Source organism: Primulina huaijiensis, chromosome 1 (genome assembly GCF_012295235.1).
Source record: "Primulina huaijiensis isolate GDHJ02 chromosome 1, ASM1229523v2, whole genome shotgun sequence".
NCBI lineage: Eukaryota > Viridiplantae > Streptophyta > Magnoliopsida > Lamiales > Gesneriaceae > Primulina > Primulina huaijiensis.
In genome coordinates this window covers 2,964,016-2,985,198 of record NC_133306.1, presented here as the reverse complement: position 1 = coordinate 2,985,198, position 21,183 = coordinate 2,964,016, and the positions used below count along the sequence as shown (strand labels likewise).

The 21,183-nt window shown below is 35.8% G+C and overlaps 3 protein-coding genes and 1 pseudogene across 4 annotated transcripts; 2 read left to right on the top strand and 2 right to left on the bottom strand.

The window, feature by feature from the left end:
* The first annotated feature begins 403 nt into the window (after window positions 1-403).
* On the top strand, window positions 404-5,698 carry LOC140977128 (phosphoenolpyruvate carboxylase, housekeeping isozyme-like; annotated as a pseudogene).
* Window positions 5,699-5,836: 138 nt separating this feature from the next.
* On the bottom strand, window positions 5,837-9,626 carry LOC140977077 (probable beta-1,3-galactosyltransferase 14). Of its 2 annotated transcripts, XM_073441643.1 has the most exons (8): window positions 9,408-9,626; window positions 8,878-9,243; window positions 8,073-8,225; window positions 7,913-7,995; window positions 7,578-7,677; window positions 7,169-7,282; window positions 6,521-6,663; window positions 5,837-6,187 (listed from the first exon to the last, which is right to left on the bottom strand). In XM_073441643.1, exons 2-8 carry the CDS (start codon window positions 9,225-9,227, stop codon window positions 6,087-6,089), a joined length of 1,044 nt encoding a protein of 347 aa, XP_073297744.1. In that variant the 5' UTR covers window positions 9,228-9,243; window positions 9,408-9,626; the 3' UTR covers window positions 5,837-6,086. The 2 variants fall into 2 exon arrangements, with proteins under 2 accessions (XP_073297744.1, XP_073297735.1); XM_073441634.1 differs by having other exon boundaries at window positions 8,878-9,626.
* Window positions 9,627-10,993: 1,367 nt separating this feature from the next.
* On the bottom strand, window positions 10,994-13,141 carry LOC140982496 (ABC transporter G family member 10-like). Its single transcript, XM_073449063.1, has one exon. The coding sequence runs from the start codon at window positions 12,987-12,989 to the stop codon at window positions 11,157-11,159; it is 1,833 nt and encodes a 610-aa protein (XP_073305164.1). The 5' UTR covers window positions 12,990-13,141; the 3' UTR covers window positions 10,994-11,156.
* A 3,435-nt stretch (window positions 13,142-16,576) lies between these two features.
* LOC140977008 (uncharacterized) lies at window positions 16,577-18,859 on the top strand. Its single transcript, XM_073441527.1, has 2 exons — window positions 16,577-16,835; window positions 17,526-18,859. Exon 2 carries the CDS (start codon window positions 17,528-17,530, stop codon window positions 18,362-18,364), a length of 837 nt encoding a protein of 278 aa, XP_073297628.1. The 5' UTR covers window positions 16,577-16,835; window positions 17,526-17,527; the 3' UTR covers window positions 18,365-18,859.
* Window positions 18,860-21,183: the final 2,324 nt, after the last annotated feature.

Sequence of the window (21,183 nt, the reverse complement as noted above, 5' to 3'; positions counted from 1 at the left end):
GATAAGTATTGCTTCCTAATATATTTTTTAAAAATAAAATAAAATTTATACAATATATTTATCTGGATAATACGCATTCACATGCTAATAAAGCGATTAAAGTTTTACAATTAATGATTTTAAATCAGTCTCGCATTTGGATTTTGAATCAGGGACTTTCAGAAATCGTAAAAAAAAAAAAAAAAAAAAAAAAAAAAAAAAAGGCCATCTTTGCACGTAAATTTTAAGCCTTGGACACGAATACGCTGTTTTCTATGAATCTCTGATCCTTTAAAATTAACGTAATAACTTTCCTGGGTCTTGATCAGATTTTTGTGGGCTTTTCTTTACTGATTTTTGCACTCAGTTCTTTGCAAGGTCCAGACTATATTATATTTTTGTACTGAGAAATCAGGTAATTTAAGGGATTCATGACTGGAAAAAAAATGTGGAGAAGATGGCATTAATAGATGCCCAGTTGAAGCTTTTGGTTCCTGTAAAAGTGTCCGAGGATGATAAGCTCGTCGAGTATGATGCATTGCTTTTGGATCGGTTCTTGACATTCTTCAGGATTTGCATGGACTGGATCTTAGAGAAATGAAGCGAAATGAATTAATTTTTACGCTATTTTTGTCTTATTTCGATGGTAAAAAAAATTGATCCTTGGTTTTAGAGCAAAAGCATTGATTTTCTAGCGATCATGGATTCTCATTAGTGTTCTAACCCTAGGATTCAACAATGATTGCAATTGTAGGAGTTATTTGTTGCGAAAGTCTGAATTTTGGTGTGTACCCAAGTTGAGATTAATCTGCAAGAACTAAATTTAATCTTCTGGAATAGCTTTTTAGTAAAGAATGGGCATTTGCTTTGGTTCTGATCAATAAGATAGTAATTTCAAAGCAAATTGATTTTTGAAATTTTGGGTTTTGTTTTTAGTTTTAAGAATGAATCTTTAGGGACTATGGTGGACCTGAATATGTAAAGATTTTAGTACATGCTTTATATCACTGTCTGAGTTTTGGATGTAACATGTGTATGCTATGGTTCTTGAAAAAATGAATGTGGTGGTATGGTATCTTTAATTTCAGTCATATGTTGTAGGTCCAAGAATGATATGAACTTTCTGCTGAGTATGAAAGCAAGCGTGATCCTAAAAAGCTGGAAGAGCTTGGGAATTTGTTGACAAGATTGGATCATGGGGACTCAATTGTTACTGCCAAGGCTTTCTCTCACATGCGGCTGAGGAGGTATAGATTGCTTACAATCGACGGAGCAAACTGAAAAAGGGATATTATACAGATGAGATCTCCGCAACTACCGAATCGGACATTGAAAAGACTCTCAAGCGACTTGTGGTTGATCTAAAAAAATCTCCCCATGAAGTTTTTGATGCATTAAAGAATCAGACTGTAGATATAGTCTTCACTGCTCATCCCACTCAGTCTATCCGAGGATCATTGCCTTAGAAGCATGGAAGGTCAGTTCTCTTACTATAACTTCTTTTTCTTTTCGGATTATGAATTTCATCGAGAAGGAGACTGTTATTTGATGTTTTGTTGTATACATTTCCTAGCAAAGCGCCTCTTACTTAATAAATTCTTTGATTCTCCCCCGCTAATGGATCACCGCATTTCAGGATTCGGAATTGCTTAGCCCAGTTGTATGACAAAGACATTACACCTGATGATAAACAGGAGCTTGATGAGATGATGCAGAGGGAGGTGAATATTAATGCCCATCATCTTATACACTCGCAACGATTATGTACTTAAGGGTTTCAATAGTAATGCATTTACATGAGATAAGAGATCACCTTGATGGAACTACTCTTTTATTTTTATCTAATTTCAGTCACATCGTTGAACTCGAATATGGATGATTCTATGCTAGCTTTTCGAGTTGATTGATACTCGTGAATTAACTGAGTTAGTACATGAGACAAAAAATGTGTTGCTCTAAAAGATTTGTTGGAAAATTCTTATTTCTCATTTGTCATCATTGGAAGATTTATCATAATGCCATCAATAGAAATAACATTTAAAAAAAATTCTTAGAAAAGACAAGGGCATAGTTTGGTATAATAGAGTCGTTCATTTTCCTATCAAGTTTGAGAGTTATTTTATTTTTCCCATCTGTAAATGCCTCTTTTCTTTTTCTGTTTTTCTGTTTCTCTCTTTAAAAAAAAACCTTGCATGTCTTCAGATTCAAGCTGCTTTCAGAGCTGATGAAATCCAAAGGACTCCCCCTGCTCCCCAAGATGAAATGAGGGGAGGGATGAGTTAATTCCATGAAACAATCTGGGAAGGTGTACCAAAGTTTCTGCACCGTGTTGATACCGCACTTTAGAATATAGGAATTAAAGAGCGTATTATGCCCCTCTAATTCAATTTTCTTATTGGATGAGCAGAGACCGTGATGGTATTTCACTTTTCCTTGACAAAATGAATATCCATTCATATGGTTTCTCAAACTACTGAGATTCGACGGCCTCGGCAGTTGTGAAACTTACATCATTATAAAATATTGCCATTTTCTTGAGTTCTTGAGAAACGGTTATACCTGTCCTCTTTAAATTAACGCTTCTATATTTGCTTAATTAATGACAGGCAACCCGAGGGTAACTCCTGAGGTCACTAGGGACATGTGCTTATTGGCCAGAATGATGGCTACTAACCTGTACTTTTCTCGAATTGAGGATCTACTGTTTGAAGCAATCACATAACAATTATCTGTATGTTTTTTGGATTTTTTCTTGTTTGAGTGTTAAACCTTGTCACATGTTTGTGAATTGTGATTTTTTTCTAACTCCGTTATGTTTCCTAGTTGTCAATGTGGCGTTGCAATGATGAGCTTCGTGTTCGAGCAGATGAACTCCACAGATATTCGAGGAGAGATGCAAAATATTTTATAGGTACCCTACTACAATAATTTAGTTTCAAATATGTTCTCTTTATCTTCTATCAACCTGACTTCTTTCTATGAAATATTTCATCAGAGGCTTAGAGCATTAAAATTTCTATAATCAAAACATGAACAGCTTGCATTCTACTACATAATCTACGGTGTTTATGACTGTGAGCAACCGTCAGCCAATCTTTCCAAATGTTAAGAGTATCAATCTTCCTTGTTACGCAGAGTTTTGGAAGACAATCTCACTGAACGAACCTTATCGTGTCATTCTTGGTGATGTGAGGGATAGGTTCTATCAGACACGTGAACGCTCCCGGCATTTATTTGCTTATGGAACATCTGACATCTCAGACGATGCTTCATACACCAATGTTGCGCAGGTTTTCTTTCATTTTCATGGACGTCATTTAAGCTCAGGTCCCACTCTAAATTCTATGATGAACTGATGATTTTCCTCCTGTCACAAGTAAATAATAGTCTCCGTGTGTGTAGCTTTCAACAAGTTGCTTGCTTTTGTACGTTTTCTTAGTGCTTCCCAATTCCTGATGGTACGATTGAAATATTAGATGTTCCATATGGGGTTATTCAGATATTGACTGAATAAAGTTCTAATTTTTACACAGTTCTTAGAGCCTCTCGAGCTCTGTTACAGATCGCTTTGTGCTTGTGGGGACCGTCCAATAGCTGATGGGAGTCTGCTAGATTTTCTTAGGCAGGTTTCAACCGTTGGTCTCTCCCTTGTGAGCCTCGACATAAGGCAAGAGTCGGACAGGCACACCGATGTTTTAGATGCCATTACCAAGCACTTGGATATGGGTTCATATAAAGAGTGGTCGGAAGAACGTCGGCGCGAATGGCTTCTGTCTGAACTCAGTGGCAAGCGACCCCTATTTGGACCAGATATTCAAAAGACGGAAGATATTTCCGATGTTTTGAACACGTTCCATATCTTGGCGGAACTCCCATTGGACTGCTTTGGTATGTATATCATTTCAATGGCTACAGCCCCATCTGATGTGTCGGCTGTCGAACTTCTGCAACGTGAATGCCATGTGAAGCAGCCACTAAGAGTTGTTCCACTTTTCGAGAGATTAGCTGATCTAGAGGCTGCTCCTGCTGCTGTTGCACGTATTTTCTCAGTTGATTGGTACAAAAACGAGATCAATGGCAAGCAGGAAGTCAGGATAGGTATTCAGACTCTGACAAAGAAGTCGGTTGGCTATCTGCGGCATGGCAATTGTACGAAACCCAAGAGGAGCTTATAAAAGTTGCCAAAAAATATGGCGTGAACTAACGATGTTCCATGGTCGAGGAGGAACTTTTGGAAGAGGAGGTCTCACTCACATTGCTATATTGTCTCAACCACCAGACATGGTACATGGATCTCTTCGTGTCATGATTCAGGGAGAAGTCATTGAGCAATCATTTGGGGAGGAGCACTTGTGCTTCAGAACACTCCAACGCTTTACTGCCGCCACACTCGAACACAGAATCCCCCAATCTCACCCAAACCAGAGTGGCGGGCACTTTTAGATGAAATCGCTGTTGTTGCCACAGACGAGTATCATTCAATTGTCTTCAAATTAAGAACTCCGTTTTGTCCAATATTTTCACCTTGCGAGTTTCAACATTTTTAATTACCTTTGTACGTCCTTAATATTTGTATTGCTAATACCATAAAAAAAAAATATTTGTATTGCTAATATTTTTTGGAATATATATGTAAACTATAATAGGCCACTCCAGAACTAGAGTACGGTAGAATGAACATCGGCAGTCGTCCATCAAAACAGAAACCTAGTGGAGGCATTGAAACTCTAAGAGCTATTCCATGGATTTTTGCATGGACGCAGACCAGATTTCATCTCCCAGTTTGGCTAGGATTTGGGGTGGCATTCAAATACGCCATACAAAAGGGCATCAAAAACCTGAAAGTGCTGCAAGAAATGTGCAACAAATGGCCTTTCTTTAGAGTCACAATCGATTTAGTCGAGATGGTTTTTGCCAGGGGTGAACCTGGTATTGCTGCATTGTACGATCAACTCCTGGTTTCAAAAGACTTGTCGTCGTTTGGCGAGCGTTTGAGGTCCAACTATGAGGAGACTAAGATCCTTATGCTCCAGGTAATTTTTTTAAGTCTTTCTGTTGGTATTTGGAGAAAGATTGATGATGAAGAATTATGAAAGCTGTATAAATGTGAGTTGAATAAGCTTGGGCTGCTTTTGGATGGAATAGTTTTTTAATCTGAAAAAAGAACTTGATAAATTAATTTCAAGTGACACCGTGAAATAACTAAAATATAATCCATTGGTTGATATAAATACTTAAAATTGCATAGACAGTATGAGTTCGCAATTATTTATTTTTGTGTCATTCAATCAAACCATATCCTTATTTATCTCGTTCATAGATTGTCGGATGCGAGGATCTTTTGGAAGGCGACCCATACTTGAAGCAACGCCTTCGTTTACGTGATTCCTACATTACAACATTGAATGTCAGCCAAGCTTATAATCTGAAACGGATTCGAGACCCAAACTATCATGTAAAGTACTTGAGACCTCACATTCCAGAGAGTACGTGGAATCCAAACCGGCCAATGAACTCGTGAAACTGAATCCAACAAGTGAGTATGGTCCTGGATTGGAGGATACCCTCTTTTTAATGATGAAGAGTGTTGCTGCTGGACTTCATAACACTGGCTAATTAACAACATATCGCGTTTTTATTTTACTTACATGATTTATATATGTTCTAGATTTTTCCATTCACAGACTTTTGACATCTTAATGCAGAAGATTCTCTCCAGTTTTTAGTTAACTGCAACTTGTAATTCATAACATTAATATATGAATAATGTTGGATTTTATCTCTTTATCTATTTTCAGTTTCATGTTTAAGGTTGTTTCGGAGCTTTGCATGGGAACTACAATATTGAAAAACTGGCTTGTATTAATGTATTCTCTCTATAAGAATTGGCATACATCTCAAGAATTAAGCATCTCCTACCATCTATGTTTCTACTTCCTATAAAAAAATCCACTCCTGTGAAAAAACCTACATACCTAGGAAAATGGTGAATTAAAGTCGTGTAAGCACCGTAAGGTATGACAGATTGTATACTCAATAATATTTCATCATTTGGAAGTTCTGTCCAGAAAATATTTAACAGTTTTCTTGAATTTGGCTGGAAGCAGTTAAGAGAGGTACTCATCTTCATCAGATGGTATTGTTGAGCTTTTCGAGCACATATCTTTACGGTGAAGTTCTACCATCTTCTTCTCAGGATCACAGAGTCCTATAAATCACAACATTGAAATCATGAAAACAAGTAGCATGTGCTAGATGATTAATTTATGAAAAATGGGCAACACCGTCTATAGCGTGAAACTGAAATTTTAAAGTTTCGAAAATAAAAAAATTGATTATGTGTGGACGCTGATATAACGCAAGTGACTAGTTTTGGGGTGTAGAATACGACCCTTATAAGCTACTCGGGTAGAAAGCTGAATTTTAGTAGCATAAATAACATACAAATCTTTTTATACAACGTCTCTTAAATATTTAGTTAGTTGATATGAAAAAAGGGATTTGCACAAAGAGTCCTGCTCAAAATACCAGAAAGACATACCCGAACACTTGGGTATATCCCACACAGCAATAGAAGAGGAAGTACACTCCGCTTGACATAGCTTCTTGTTATCCTCGTGATAGACATTCATGGCAAGCATCCATGAACCGATGGTAACATCCTCATTGCTAAACATCCGGAAACTAATAGAATACAGCACTAAATGAATTTAACAGAACTTTACAGCACTGAAGTAACAGGGACACAACTAAAATATATCTTATCATCGAGAAATATTTGGTGTAACCAGACTGATTTTCTAAGAAATATTCTTTATGAAGTTGCAAAGGTTTATTTAGCATTTCTTTATGTAGCAGAGATTCATCCAATATAACGTCATATTTAAGATATGAGTTCACCAAGCACCAAACTTAAACATTTTAATTTCATCTGTAGATCTGCGTATATAAAGAGAGCTACTATCCTGAAGGAATTTAAAGAACTGTATCAATGGTGATTGGAGAATACGTCACTAATAGTATTAGTTTCACGCGCATTGTTCTTTTCAAACATGAACTAGAATCCTAAAAAGAAATTTGGTTGAGCTACAATAAAAATACGTCGGAAAAACAATGAAACAGCACTATCAGGTCCAACTTAAATAGATATCTGAAGAAAGTGTCGTAAAAGAAGATGGGAAGAACTAGCCTGTTATTTCTCAAGGCAACCAAGCTTGAGACCACATCTGCAGAAAGGGCGTAAATTGGGCCATAAGCATGAAGAAAATACTCCGTCCCTAGCAAATGTGACAGAGGTTCATACCTGTTCAAATCAAATAGATCAATTCACCTCACACTAATGAGAAACTTGCAATTATTTCAACGTCAATACATAAATGAAGTAGTTAGTTTTTGGTACATATATCTATAATAACAAAAATTTCAGTTTAACTGGCTGAATGGTGAATAACAGCAGATTGCATATAACTGTATTCGTAGTAAGAATGTCATAGAACTAACCATTTTAATTTTGGATCANTTCAGTTTAACTGGCTGAATGGTGAATAACAGCAGATTGCATATAACTGTATACGTAGTAATAATGTCGTAGAACTAACCATTTTAATTTTGGATCGGTGAACACAGGACCTTTCTTCATGCATCCAAGGTAAGTTTGCGAATGGGGACGCTCTTTAGCCAAGAGCAAGGAAAGCCGATCTGCTCACATATTAAAAAAAAATCTAATTTTTTGTAAACAAAGTCAACACGTTGTATAAACAAACAAATACATGTATGAAAACTAAGAACTTTCGNTTAGCCAAGAGCAAGGAAAGCCGATCTGCTCACATATTAAAAAAAATCTAATTTTTTTGTAAACAATGTCAAAACGTTGTATAAACGAACAAATACACGTATGAAAACTAAGAACTTTCAACTTCTTAAATCCAATCACCTGGTCGTAAATATATGTCATCATCAGCTTTGACATAGAACTCAGAATCATAAAGAGCATAGGCAGCTTTGAAGAAAGCTAAACTGGAAACATACACAAAAGTTAGAGTAAATCATAGAGAAGCTGCACTAGTAGTCATATACAATGTGTCAGAACTAACGTTTTGTACGGGAGCTTACTGTACTCCTCTTCAGTATCTAAAAGCAGGAAATCATCGTATTCTGTTATTTCCTTCTGAAGCTCTGACATCTTTGATTTATCACTGGTTCTACCGATTATGAATCTAAATGCCAAACCAGTACTTTCTTCCAACCTGCGGCATAATATAGTATAAGAAAATTTCAATACCCATGCATAAAACAGAGAAAAACGTGAAAAAAAAAAAGATAAAGAAAACAAATGATACACGCCAGTTCCAATTCAAAATTGAGGACTCCCATGGAACAATGGGAATACTAGGAACAGAAAAAAATGGACAAACATCTTTTCTAAATAACAATGAACATCAACCAGAAATTTACATCTTATGCGACACTTGTTGTTGCATTCTATATGCTACACTGACGGTTTAAACAACATATCTTGAACTCTAATTAAATGTTCACCACCTATTTACTACAAGAATTGTGGCAATCGTCCATTCAGTGTAAAATATATGGACTGATTGACAAGAACATAGCCCCATAGAAAAACACAGAACATGATTAATATAAATACGCATCCAGCAACATCGTAATTCTTTCTCTAGAGAAGGCTTCCAAGAAACAGAGCAATCAATAAAAAACATGCCACTAACAAGAAAGAGCATAAAGAGGAAATTTTTTTCCCCATTTTCAATCATACATAGAATAATTTAAATAGCATGAACAATTAATTTATATGCAGGCAATGTACAGACACAACAGAATGTGAACTAAACAAATGAATGAATGAATGAATGAATGGAAAGGGATGCTAACGAATACCGCTTAAGCGACTGATGATCAGACGGAAACCATGTTTGACGCAAGGCCCGGCGCCGGCCCGCAGATCCAAATCCGGTTTGAATACCCACAAATCCCATCACTTTACGACGCTTTTGTCCTTCTTCCGAAACGCCACCATTATTTCTACCACCACTGGAATGCTTATCCCATTTCACGTACACTGATAGAGGCTTACCAAATTCACAGTTATACCCCAGACTCCGCCGCGACATCGCGATAAAGCCGAAAATAAAACCCGAAATCCCGATCAGTAAACAGAGGATCAGAGCCGTCGATCCGCGGCTGTAAGAAGACGGGCGTGCATAGAAGATTTTCTGTGACGATGGCATATCTCGCAAAACAAGTCTTGAAAATAGAATCAACAAACATAAACCCAAAAACCCAAAAGTAAAATATAATAAAAAAAGGTTTCCAAGTTTGAATCTTGGATCGATATTTTGTTCTTTCCTCCCCCTATCTCAGGGAACTAATGTGGGTATGCGAAAAGAGGAGTAAGAGCTTGGACTCACAGTTGTTCTCGAGCGGCAAATCAGTAGCTACGCATGGAAGAAACACTTCACAAATATTTTTCGGCGATAATTTTCGGAGAGGGAGACAAGATTGTCGTACGGAATAATGATAAGTTGATTTGTAACACAAAATCCTCAATAAATATGTTTGGTTTAGCTGTAAGATGCCCCGGAAGTCGGAAACAGCCGATGTAGGAGCAGACCGGTGACCCGACAGTTTAGTCGTTTAATTGATAAATAAACTACTTAAATTTGTCATATAATAAATTTTATACGATATATTTCTATTTATTTAAAGTGATTATATAACTAATGATTTATTTACAATTTATAATAAAAAAATACAAAAAATCTTGTGATGTCATCTTGCATGTCAATTTGTGCAACAAATCTTTAATCATGCTACTTATGTATCGGATCAATTCATCTAAAACCGTCTCATATTTGAAAATGGGGCTGTTATATACCATGTTAGTTGTCTCACATTGGTTGGATAAAATACCTGGGAGTTGTATATATGGGCTTGGACAATCCTCCCCTCTTGAGCTAGCTTTTGGGGTTGAGTTAGGTCCAAGTTCCAATCTTAACATAGTATCAGAGCTCATGTTCCACCGTTATGTGTTGGACCACCCGTTCTGCCCATAGTTGAGTCATTTGTAAACTTCACGCTCTAGATGTTCATTTCTGGGCGTGAGTGGTGTGATAGTTGTCCCGCATCGGTTGGATAAAATACCTGGGAGCTGTATATATGGGCTTGGATAATCTTTCTCTCTAGAGCTACCTTTTGGGGTTGAGTTAGTTCCAAGTTCCAATCTTAACATGGTATCAGAGATCAAGTTACACCGTTATGTGTTGGACCACCTGTTTTACCCATAGTTGGGTCATTTGTAAAATTCATGCTCCAGATGTTCATTCTTGGGCATGAGGGGGTGTGTTAGTTGTCCCACATCGGTTGGATAAAATATCTGGGAGTTATATATATGGGCTTGGACAATCTTCCTCTCTGTCCAAGTTCCAATCTTAACATACCTAGTATTTTCCAAAAAACAGACCAACCATGTCTACTGTTGCCAAAATGCTGAAAGGTGAGATGGATGTGGATGAGATGTCTATATCAAAACTTGGATTGGTGAAAGAGCTATTTACTCAAAAGAGTTCGAGCGATGCACCTAATCTATCGTCACCAGGATCCGGCACACAAGATGAGTCTTCATCGTCTCAAAGCACGAACATATCGTATGTCACAATGACTTTCACTTCAATACATGACCGCAGTTGAGCTAATGATACTTGTTTTCAGCCTTAATTATATATCTTTGTGAGGTTTTATATTTAAACGCCATAATTACAATTAGTGAACAAGGAAAAGTAGCCGATTATATATGTATGTCGACTGCAGTTATCTGTTTTGAACCAAATAGTTGAAAGAGAGAGTATTATGTCGGTGAATTATGTCCTATTTGCAAGCTTGGTTAGTGGATGTCGAAAGTTCTTTTGTGCAGCAAGTGAAGCAGCAAAATAAATATCAAGCTGTAGTAAAATACCAGACATGATCTACACTCCATTTGATAAATTTGTACTTGGATGATGCTCAAATTTAGGAACTATATTATGTGCAGAAAGAAATCAGAAGAACCTATAAGATGAATCCTTTTTCACTCTTTCTCAGATGCTTACATGAATATATAATACAATTTCCACTGTACTAACAAAGTCAGGAGGTGCTTCTGGCGGGTGGTGCTTGATAACTTAACTTCTGGTTCTATAACTTCTGAACCATAAGATGACAAAACAAAATCCTCTGTAGGCCAAAATAAAACCCAACATCACGAGCAGATTACTCCAACTCTGTGATTCCTTCAAACCATGCTGTCTCAAGTATCCATTTCCAAATAGCACACATTCACCTCCTAGTCTTTCTAAACACCTGTCGCCTCCCTTCCCTCCATATTCATTGACCATGAAACTTTCAAATGGATACTTAAAAAGACTCAAATAGTGCATAAAGATCCAGTAATCTGGTATATCATCCCGAGCTATGAAATACCCAGAAAAAAGAAAGAAAGATCCCATTAGCCCGGCAATAACAGATGTACCCATGATAAAGTTTGGCACTAGTGCACTGCAACATGCTGTCAGAGAATTTGACATCAGAACAACCATCCAAACTACCAGTGTAAAGTAAAGGAAACCATCAATATCACGCCTCAGGCCAACTAGCCAATAAACTGGTGTACTGTAGAGAAAACCAACCATTAGTAGAAAAGGAAAGAACACGATGGTGTTGGCTATCACATAAGATGAAACTCTGTATGCTCCTCTCGAAGTCTCTCTCATGAATATTCTTCTTTCTTGCAAGAAAATTGGTAGGCCTTCGGTAGTGGATGACAGCAGAAAACTGAGACTAAATGCGAAGAATCCTAGTCGGGTTTGTAGAGCAACCTGGCCCTCTTCTTTGCCGACTTTCATATATATTGTTCCGAGTATCGACCCGACTAGGACAGCTTGTATTACTCTTGCTGCAAAGAGTTGTTTGGTTCTTAAAATGTTTTTGCTGAATCTTTGCCCCAGTACTAGAATTTCTTGAAAGGGGCTGTTTGTGAAGGCGGGACATTTTGGTTTAAAGCTATTGTTGCTGGAATATCTAACGCAAGTTTCGTCATTAATTTGTCTTTGTTCAGTTTCTGCACCGGTCTCTGTACTTTCGATGGCTATGGTGTTTGTGACTTCAATGGCGAATTCAAGAATGTTGATATGAGAAGGAATGGAATGGCCGACGTACTTAAGCCTCTCTTCGAGTAACTTTAGTGAACCATTGTGCAGGACATGTCCGTTTGAAAGCAGGACAAGTCTGTCAAATAGCTCGAGGATTCTGAAGCCTGGTTGATGGATCGTCAAGACTATTGTCTTGAGTTGATTAACCGCCATTAGTTTCAGCAGTGCAATGATATGAAGGGCTGATGCTGAATCCAAGCCTGAGGTTGGTTCATCTACGAGCAAGACAGCAGGATCGTGGATCAATTCAACCCCAATGGACAATCTCCTCCTCTCTCCTCCTGAAATGCCCTGGCTACATTCTTCACCAACCCGCGAACCTGCTATGTGATCAAGTTCAAGCTCCTTCATCAGAACTTCAACTCTTCGAAACACCAATTGTTTTCCACCTGGAAACCGCAGAAGTGCGCTGAAGATAAGTGTTTCTTCCACCGTAAGAAGGGGAAACAAGGCATTATCTTGAGTGACATAGCCTGATAATCTCTGAAAACTTTCACAATCTATGGAACGGCCATTGATTAGGACGTGACCGGATACCTTCTTTGTAGAAATCTTCCCAGCTAGAATTTCCAATAGGGTCGTTTTCCCTGCCCCACTAGGACCAGCAATTGCTGTGATCTCCCCTGGCTTCGCAGCGAGGTTCGCATTCTTGACGATGAACCTCGGAGATACCTTTGTCCTCCTCCAAGACAAAAACCAACTGAACTTGTCGGAAGGGCTCTCAAAACTGTAGGATAACTCCTTGGTTTCGATTCTGTATAACTCTCGCTTATCACCGTGCACAGGCGCCTTAATTGGCAATTCCATTATACAGGCAAGGAAATCAAAAAAGCAAAGTTCAGTTCACAAGGAAAAAGGTGACAAAAAGTTGTGAGCCAACGCAGTAAACCGTGTTATATTTCGACACACGCCAATGCTATTAACAATTGATAGACATAAGAATGGGTAGTTAATGCAGAGGTTTAACATTGGCTTGACTTCAGATTCCTTTGTTGTTTGTTTCTTGTGGAATGGAGAAAGTTTTTTGACGATGTTTCAAGAAAGCAAACGAGTCAAGGAAGAGAGTTATAGTCATGTTCAGGTGAACCATATGTTGACCATGCAGAGTCCTTGTTAGGTCAGTTGATGAGTAAGTTTCCAACCTACTGTTTGCCCACTCTCTCTTTCTATATGCTAGCGTTCCAACTCAAGGCGTGTTTGTATAGTCGATTTTTTTTTTAAAACCTTACTGCAATTTCTGAACTTGGTCATACCGGAAGCTCTAGCCTTGGCTTAAATTTTTTTTATTAGGTATGTTGTATATCTAATTTAGCTCACTTCTAGATTTGATTCAGTCCATTTCAAAAAATTATATTAGCACATGTGCTGCAAGTAAATTGGGATTTAATTAAATTACAAACTAAGTGTTTGGATCTATAAAGTCATCAGTCATAGCAGAACATATAAAGAAATTGAAGGAACTTAGGGATGGCAAAATGGAACACGACCCATCAATCCGACACAACCCAACACGAAAAAAATTAAGTTCGGGTTGGGTTTTCGGGTTCGGGTTCGGTTCGGGTGGGTTTTGGTTAGTGTCAGGTTAGACGGGTTTCGGGTTGGGTCGCGGGTTGACCCGAAAACTTTTTTTTTTTGAAAATATTACATATATTTTTATATATTGTATGTTTGAACAAAATTTATTGTATATTTATATGATAAATTTTCATCATTTGATATTTATTTTGTATATTTTTTATTTTTTTAACATTTGTTTATTTGATTTAGTAAATATACTTTTAATTTTCTATAATTAAACTTTCAAATTTAAATCGAAAATTTTGTTATTATGTATTTAAATTAAAATATTATTTTTATTTTTATTTTTTTGAATTTTTTTTAAAAAAATAAAATAAAATTCGGGTTAGACGGGTTGAGTCGGGTTAGACGGGTTCGTGTTCGGGTTGGGAGTTTTCGGATTGCTTCGGGTTCAGGTTGAAAAAAATAATAAATAAAATCGCGGGTTGAACCAAAATCCGACCCGATTAACACACCTAAAGAAACCATTAGAGCTAGTCGTCTAGTCCCCCTTGAACATTAAGCACTAGTTGAGACTTTGGAGTAAAATAATATTTCAAGAATATTTAAATTGAGGGTGAAGATGGATTTATTGAATAAATGATTTACTATATGATGTCATTGTAAAATATATTTTTAACTTTGACATTGTTATCATTGATATAACTCACGCATACCTTTAAGTGATTGACATTAAAATGATTAAATTAAAATGTAATTATCATGTGAAAGTTAAATGAAATATAATTATTAGTCCATCATTTCACATGTACATATTTCGTTGCATTATATGACTAAATGACATTACTTAAGCTTGTAAATCTAAGTACTACATCTTAAGAAATGTTTCTTACTTTAGTTTAAAGAAATTAAATAAGTGTGTGATATTTATGTGAATTAGTTATTCATAACAATAATTTTTTTTCAATATCTAATATGTTGGTTTTTCTAATAGAAGTTCAAAGAACCGGGAAGAAAACTATGTTTTCAGTTTTAAAATCAAAAGTGAATACATCACGAGCATCTTCCGGCTAATATTAAGATCTCAAATAATGATGACCAATTTCCCACCAAATATCAAAGAGTTGAGAGTGATGTTAGTGATTATGTTCAACTAGATCCGACCATATGTATTCTAATATGTCAATGTCTTGTCAATGAAAGAGTTACAATCAGACGAACTTATATCTTAAAAAAGTCATATAAACTTGTTAGAAGTACAAGAGATGGAAATCAAAGGATGATGGGTTTGTCCCACATCGAAAAAATAAAATGGTACAAAATAAGCTTATATTGTGTTACACTTTATGAAAGTATAAGAAAGTTTGGTCAAGAGGCTCTCTCTCGCACACGCCTGCGTAGGGGGTGCAAATCATGGGCCCGATTTGAACTGGAAAATGCTTGACTTGTGTGCTCGCGTACGAGCGCGACCTGGGTGAGACGGTCTCACTAATCTTTATCTGTGAGACGAGTCAACCTTACCGATATTTACAATAAAAAGTAATGCTCTTAGCATAAAAATAATATTTTTCATGGATAATCCAAATAAAAGATCCGCCTCACAAAATACGACCTGTGAGACCGTCTCACACAAGTTTTTGCTCATAATAAAAAGATATAACAAAACTATATTTTAAATTTGATATAAAAAAGAAAAGTTTAAAGTGGTGATTTAAGCAGTAAAGATAAAATGAGTGTTTAAGAAGATATATAAGGATATTTCAGAGAAATGAAATATAAAATAAGATTTTTTTGAAAAAAATAGGTTATCTCAACTTTTTTAAAAACAGTTTATAAGTCGTTAAACAACTTATTTTGGGCAAAAACTTGTGTGAGATGGTCTCACGGGTAGTATTTGTGAGACGGATCTTTTATTTGGGTCATCCATAAAAAAATATTACTTTTTATGCTAAGAGTATTACTTTTTGTTATGAATATGGGTATGGTTGACCCGTCTCACAGATTAGGATCCGTGAGACGGTCTCACATGAGGCTCACTCCTTATTTTGACACCTTAAAAGTTGTTTGCAACTTTTTTTACCAAACGGATTATGAGATTTTATAACCTCTAAAACAACTTATAAGGTGTTATTTAGAATTTATAGGTTATGTCAAACACCCTCTATGTTATAAGATAAAATTGAAATACATGATCTTATTAACAACATTTATGAAATTACGGATGTCTTGGCATTTTTTTATTCATTGCAAAGTTTTTTTTATATATTTATCCATGATACTGTGACTAATTACATTTTAATCTATAACTTGGTAAATAACATGTACTAGTATACTAGTAAAGTTCATTTTAAATTTTATCGACTAGTAAAGTACATTTTAAAATTTATCGAAATATTTACATGAATTTCCACCTTGGAACAATAATTTAGAATACTCGTCATGGGATACATAATATGTCATGCAGAAGATATAATAAATATTTTGTTTATTGTAAAATTTATTTTAATACTTCACATTAATAATTATATAAAAAAAATATGTATCAACAATAATAATTTGCAAGGTTGAAAAACTGTAGCACGGCAGATGCATTTTTTTTCAAATGTAAGACAAACTCCATAATAATAATGAATTTAGTAAATTTATTTTAAGTAATTATTCAAATACTTATATTTATTAATTTTAATAATTAATTACTTATTAACAACAAAGAGTGAGTTTCAACCGTCTCACAGATTAACCTATCTATATTCACAAAAAAATAATATTTTTAGCATAAAAAATAATATTTTTTTATAAATGACGTAAATAAGATATCCGTCTCATAAATACTACCTCTGTTGTCAACAAGAAAACGGTGAGATACTACACGCTAACAAGAAAAAACAAAGTACTAATTAGGGCGACGGAATGGAAGAGAGACGGTAGAATGGGGAAGAAGGAGAAGCAAGTTGGGCCGAATCGGGCCGATTTGAACTCAATTTCAAGCCCGAAGCTCTGTTCAGGCCCATTCTCGACCAAGATCGGCCCGCCGCGAAGATCCAACTCCCATCCACTAGGTTTTTCGTTATCTTACCGATCACGGATTCAAGCATTCGCTAGGCATTCAACTCCAACTGACGGCAAAGGCTCCCTGTGAGTGCCTTTTTATATGTTTCAGTTTTAATATTTTGAAGATGTGCTCAAAACATGGTGCTCAAAACATGGTGACATATTAATCTGTGAATTTTGGAAGTGGAGTAGTTGGATCCAGAAGGCCTGGTGATTTGTTGTAGCTTGATTTACGTTTTGTACCTTTTTATGTAAAAAAAATTAGTATTGGTATTATGATTATTTAATATTGTTTGCGTTTTGGTGATGCTATTGTGAAATCTCGGAAGTTTTCGCAATTTTTCCGACAGAAAATCGATGATGAAGTGCAGCAAGCATCCGGAGTTGAGGAAAAGGAGAAATTTATACCGTTTTTACTATGGGGACTTTTGCTATGTTCCCCCGGAATTTAGACCAACGCCGGCTACATTAAAATTTAATATTTTAGATTAGATTTGAAAAAACTTAGCCCCGGGCCCCAATTCAATTTGAAATTTACAGAGCTAAGGGAGTGATTGAGGATAGCTGAATATTGAACTTGGTGGTTTATCTATTTGAGAAATTAACTTGTTCGCACAAAAAAAAACTGACAATGAGTTTTTCACATTGATACCTATCTGTTTTGAATCAGCTTGTTTTTAAATTTTTATGTGGTATTATTTCCAATTAGACTTTTATCAATCTTGCTCTGGATATAAATTTTAAATGTCAATTTCTTGGATGCTATGGCCGTAGAGATGGAAGTTTCAAACAATGAAACTGATCCGGAGATCAACTATAATTCTGAAGTGAGCACGGGTGACAAACGAAAAAGAGAAGGAAAGTCGAGATCTAAAGTTTGGGAACATTTCACGAAGCTTATCAAGGAGGATGGGAGAAGTGATAAATGTCAGTGCAATCACTGTCAAAAGATATTTTCTTGTTCAAGCAGAAGTGGGACGACCCATCTCCTCCGGCACATAGCAGATGGAATATGCCCTGTCTTAAACAAAGAAAAGGGCAGAACTTTACCGATATCTAGTTATCCGAGAGGCGGCATAGAGGAAAAAACAAGCCATTTACATTGGAAGTTTGATCAAGGACTTGGCCAATCCTCGATCCCACAGTGCCTGGCTGTTGACATTGAACCACTAGCGGGAAGGCTGTTTGGTCCCGAATATCAGTCTCTTAAAACAGTCGAAGATGATAATGATGGTCAAGAGCCATTAACTTCGCAAGTAAAACTTCCCCTTCCATCTGCATTAAAATCTCATCCTGAAGGAGAGGCATGGATGAAGGAACTCCGAAGATGTGTTACTAAACTCGTCGAACTCATGAATGGAAGAATTCCTGTGGGATCTCTTCAGGCATTGGATGTTGCCACTCCCGACTACTCAATATCTACTGCCCTGAAGTGTTTGAATGAAATGGAAGATATCCCTCAGTCTAGTGAGATGTATTTGGATGCTATTGAGATTTTACAGGATTCCGAGGAAAGAGAGTGCTTTGTTTGTTTGCCCCCTGAACCACGCAGAAGATGGCTGCAAAGGATGTTGCATCGTCGGCATCCCTTGCGATATAATTCTAATATATGATGGTGCTGTGACGAGCTCCTTACGGGGAAATAGAGATGCGAAACAGGTTAAGTATGGGCTGGTAATCAACTATGGACACCATTTTTCAAATGTGTTGCAGGGAGGATGGCTTCACAGCTAGCACAGTGGCTGACCATCAATAAGAAAGACAGAATAAAGCTCGCAAACAGATTCATTAGGGCCACTTGTTGGTAATAACTCTTGCTCTTCCAAACTCAATTTGTTTAAAATGAAGCATGTAAACATCATGACAATTATTGACACTGATTACTTGTCGAAAATACATTAAACTTCAACATGTGTTTTGTTTAGCCAAATCGTCCATCCCATTGTTGAGATTCGTAGGTTATACTTGATCTCTCTCTGCTATCTTTCCATGTTAAAATCATATTCGATTGGGATCCCTTTCATTCTGTTAGAACCCACTACAGAAATGAAGTGTTCGTGTTTTTATGTCTGTCCTGAGAGTCTGAGAAGTGACACACGACAGATGGCCGAGGGACGCAGTTTGATAAGGGGGGTGGTTTGCACATTCCTCGTGCTTCGTACAATTTGTAGGTAGCAGAATACATACATTGAAAGGTTTTTATCTACCAACAGTTCATGTTGTTTAAGTTTGTGATACAACTCCTCAAAGTTGACATTTTGCCACAATTATAATATAAATTCTACTAATAGCTATAGGAAAAAATGGGTTCTTCAAAAAATTACGAAAAATCATGCGAGGAAAACCTACAACTTTATTTAATTGTTAAAACCGGTAGAGCATAAGGGTAGTACCTTATTAATAAACACTTACAATTTTCTAATATTGTATACAAAAATTTTAATTCCTAATCTTAGTTTCATAATATTTAGAATTGAATAATTTTATTCTATTGTAATATGATAAATATGAAAATATAATTATGATTTTTTTTGTTATGATGAACACAAATTAATATATTTTAATTTATGATAATATTTTTTTGTTGCTAACTATTATTAAATAAAACTAGGAAGTCATTTTGATAATTTATTAATTTTTAAACATTTTTTTTATTGTCTGATAACTAACAAAAAAATTCATGTAATTTGAAGCAGATTCAACTCATATTGGATATGTCATGTACCAGGACAAAGGGGGAAGGTCATAGGGTTAGACAAATCCGCTTCAAACGTACCTCGTCATCCATAGGAATATATAATATACAATGTGTGTGTATACTTCTTTTAATAAAATTTCATCTTATTGATAGTCAACGATAAATATCATATATGCGTGAGATGTATTTTATATTTTAATTATGAATATAATAAGAATTTGTGGCAGTTCTATATGAGATTTTATCGGAATTAGGAATCAATTGTGATGTTAAAGAAATATTATTATTAGTGATGCATTTTAAAATATCTAGATGGTTAAAAATATAAAAATACGAAAATTATTGTTATTGCTACAATGGAATGAATACCAATGACAAACTCTTGCTAAACATATATGTTTTGCAAGGCTACAAACTAATCAGGTGACCCACTGCGATACCTCTTGTCATACGTCTTAAAAATTAATGATTAAAATGAGTTCATAATGAACTACAATGGACTTCTATAGTAACTTGAATTAATCATTTTCATAAAGCGATGACGAATACGAAGTAGTTGCTATAGAGACCCATTGTGCAGGTACGCAGACACGGACCCGGGCTCGGGACGTGACAGAATGATATCAGAGCCGGTCACAAGTATGGAAAACCGAGAAATAAGTGTTATGCGAGGCAAAATGTTACGTGCAAGAGAGTCACCTCTTGAACATGCGGAGAAAAGTACTACATGAGGAACTACCTCTTGAACTTGTAGGAGCCACCTCTAGATTTTCGGCGTTGGTTGATCGAGTGGTCAGGCCGTGATGAAGATGTCTCGTTCTGAAGGATAGGTGATTGTGACACCTTTTGTCTTATATCTTAAAAATTAAAGATTTAAAATGTGTTTATAATGGACTACAATGGACTTCTATAGCAATTTGAATTAATCATTTTGATAAAGCGAGGATGAATACGAACTAATTGCTATAGAGACCTATTGTTTAGTCACGCAGGCGCAGACCCTGAATCGGAGCGTGACACCCACCCAATCGCAAGTGTTGATATATCTAATAATATTTTAGAAATATTATATGTTTTTTTATCCTTTTGAGTTTAGATTAAAAAATATTGAGCTTGAATGAGAACCCTATATTAAGGTTTTGAATGATTTATCATTGAATAATTATAAAACAAAACATAAAAACTCTCGTGAGACGGTCTCATGATTTGATTTTGTAAAACAAATTTCAATTCGATTCGATTCATGAAAAAATAATTTTTTTATTTTAAAAATATTACTTTTTACTTTAAATATGAATCAAATTAACTCATTTAAAAAAAATACCGTATCAGAAGATATCATCCTAAAAAAATAAGAGTACAAATTAAAAACCTAAAATAACATATACTTTATCTCTCTATTCTTCATCATTATCCCTCAGTTTATATACTCTTTCCTCTCACCCAAAGATATGTTAATATATTTCATATATAGTTATTAATAATATAGAATGTACGGGAAATTGGTCTTCACTCCCCAGTCGTCGTTTTTTTTTGTGTTCAGTCCCTGGGTACTTTTTTAGTACCACATTTCCACATGAAGTGTACCACATTTTCACATGAAGTGTACCACAATTTGTATGATATAGTACCATAATTTTGTGGGTAAGGAGTGAACCCAAAGAAATGTTTTGACTGAGTATTTTTCACCAACTTCCCCAATGATGTATATAATATACAAAATATAACATTTCT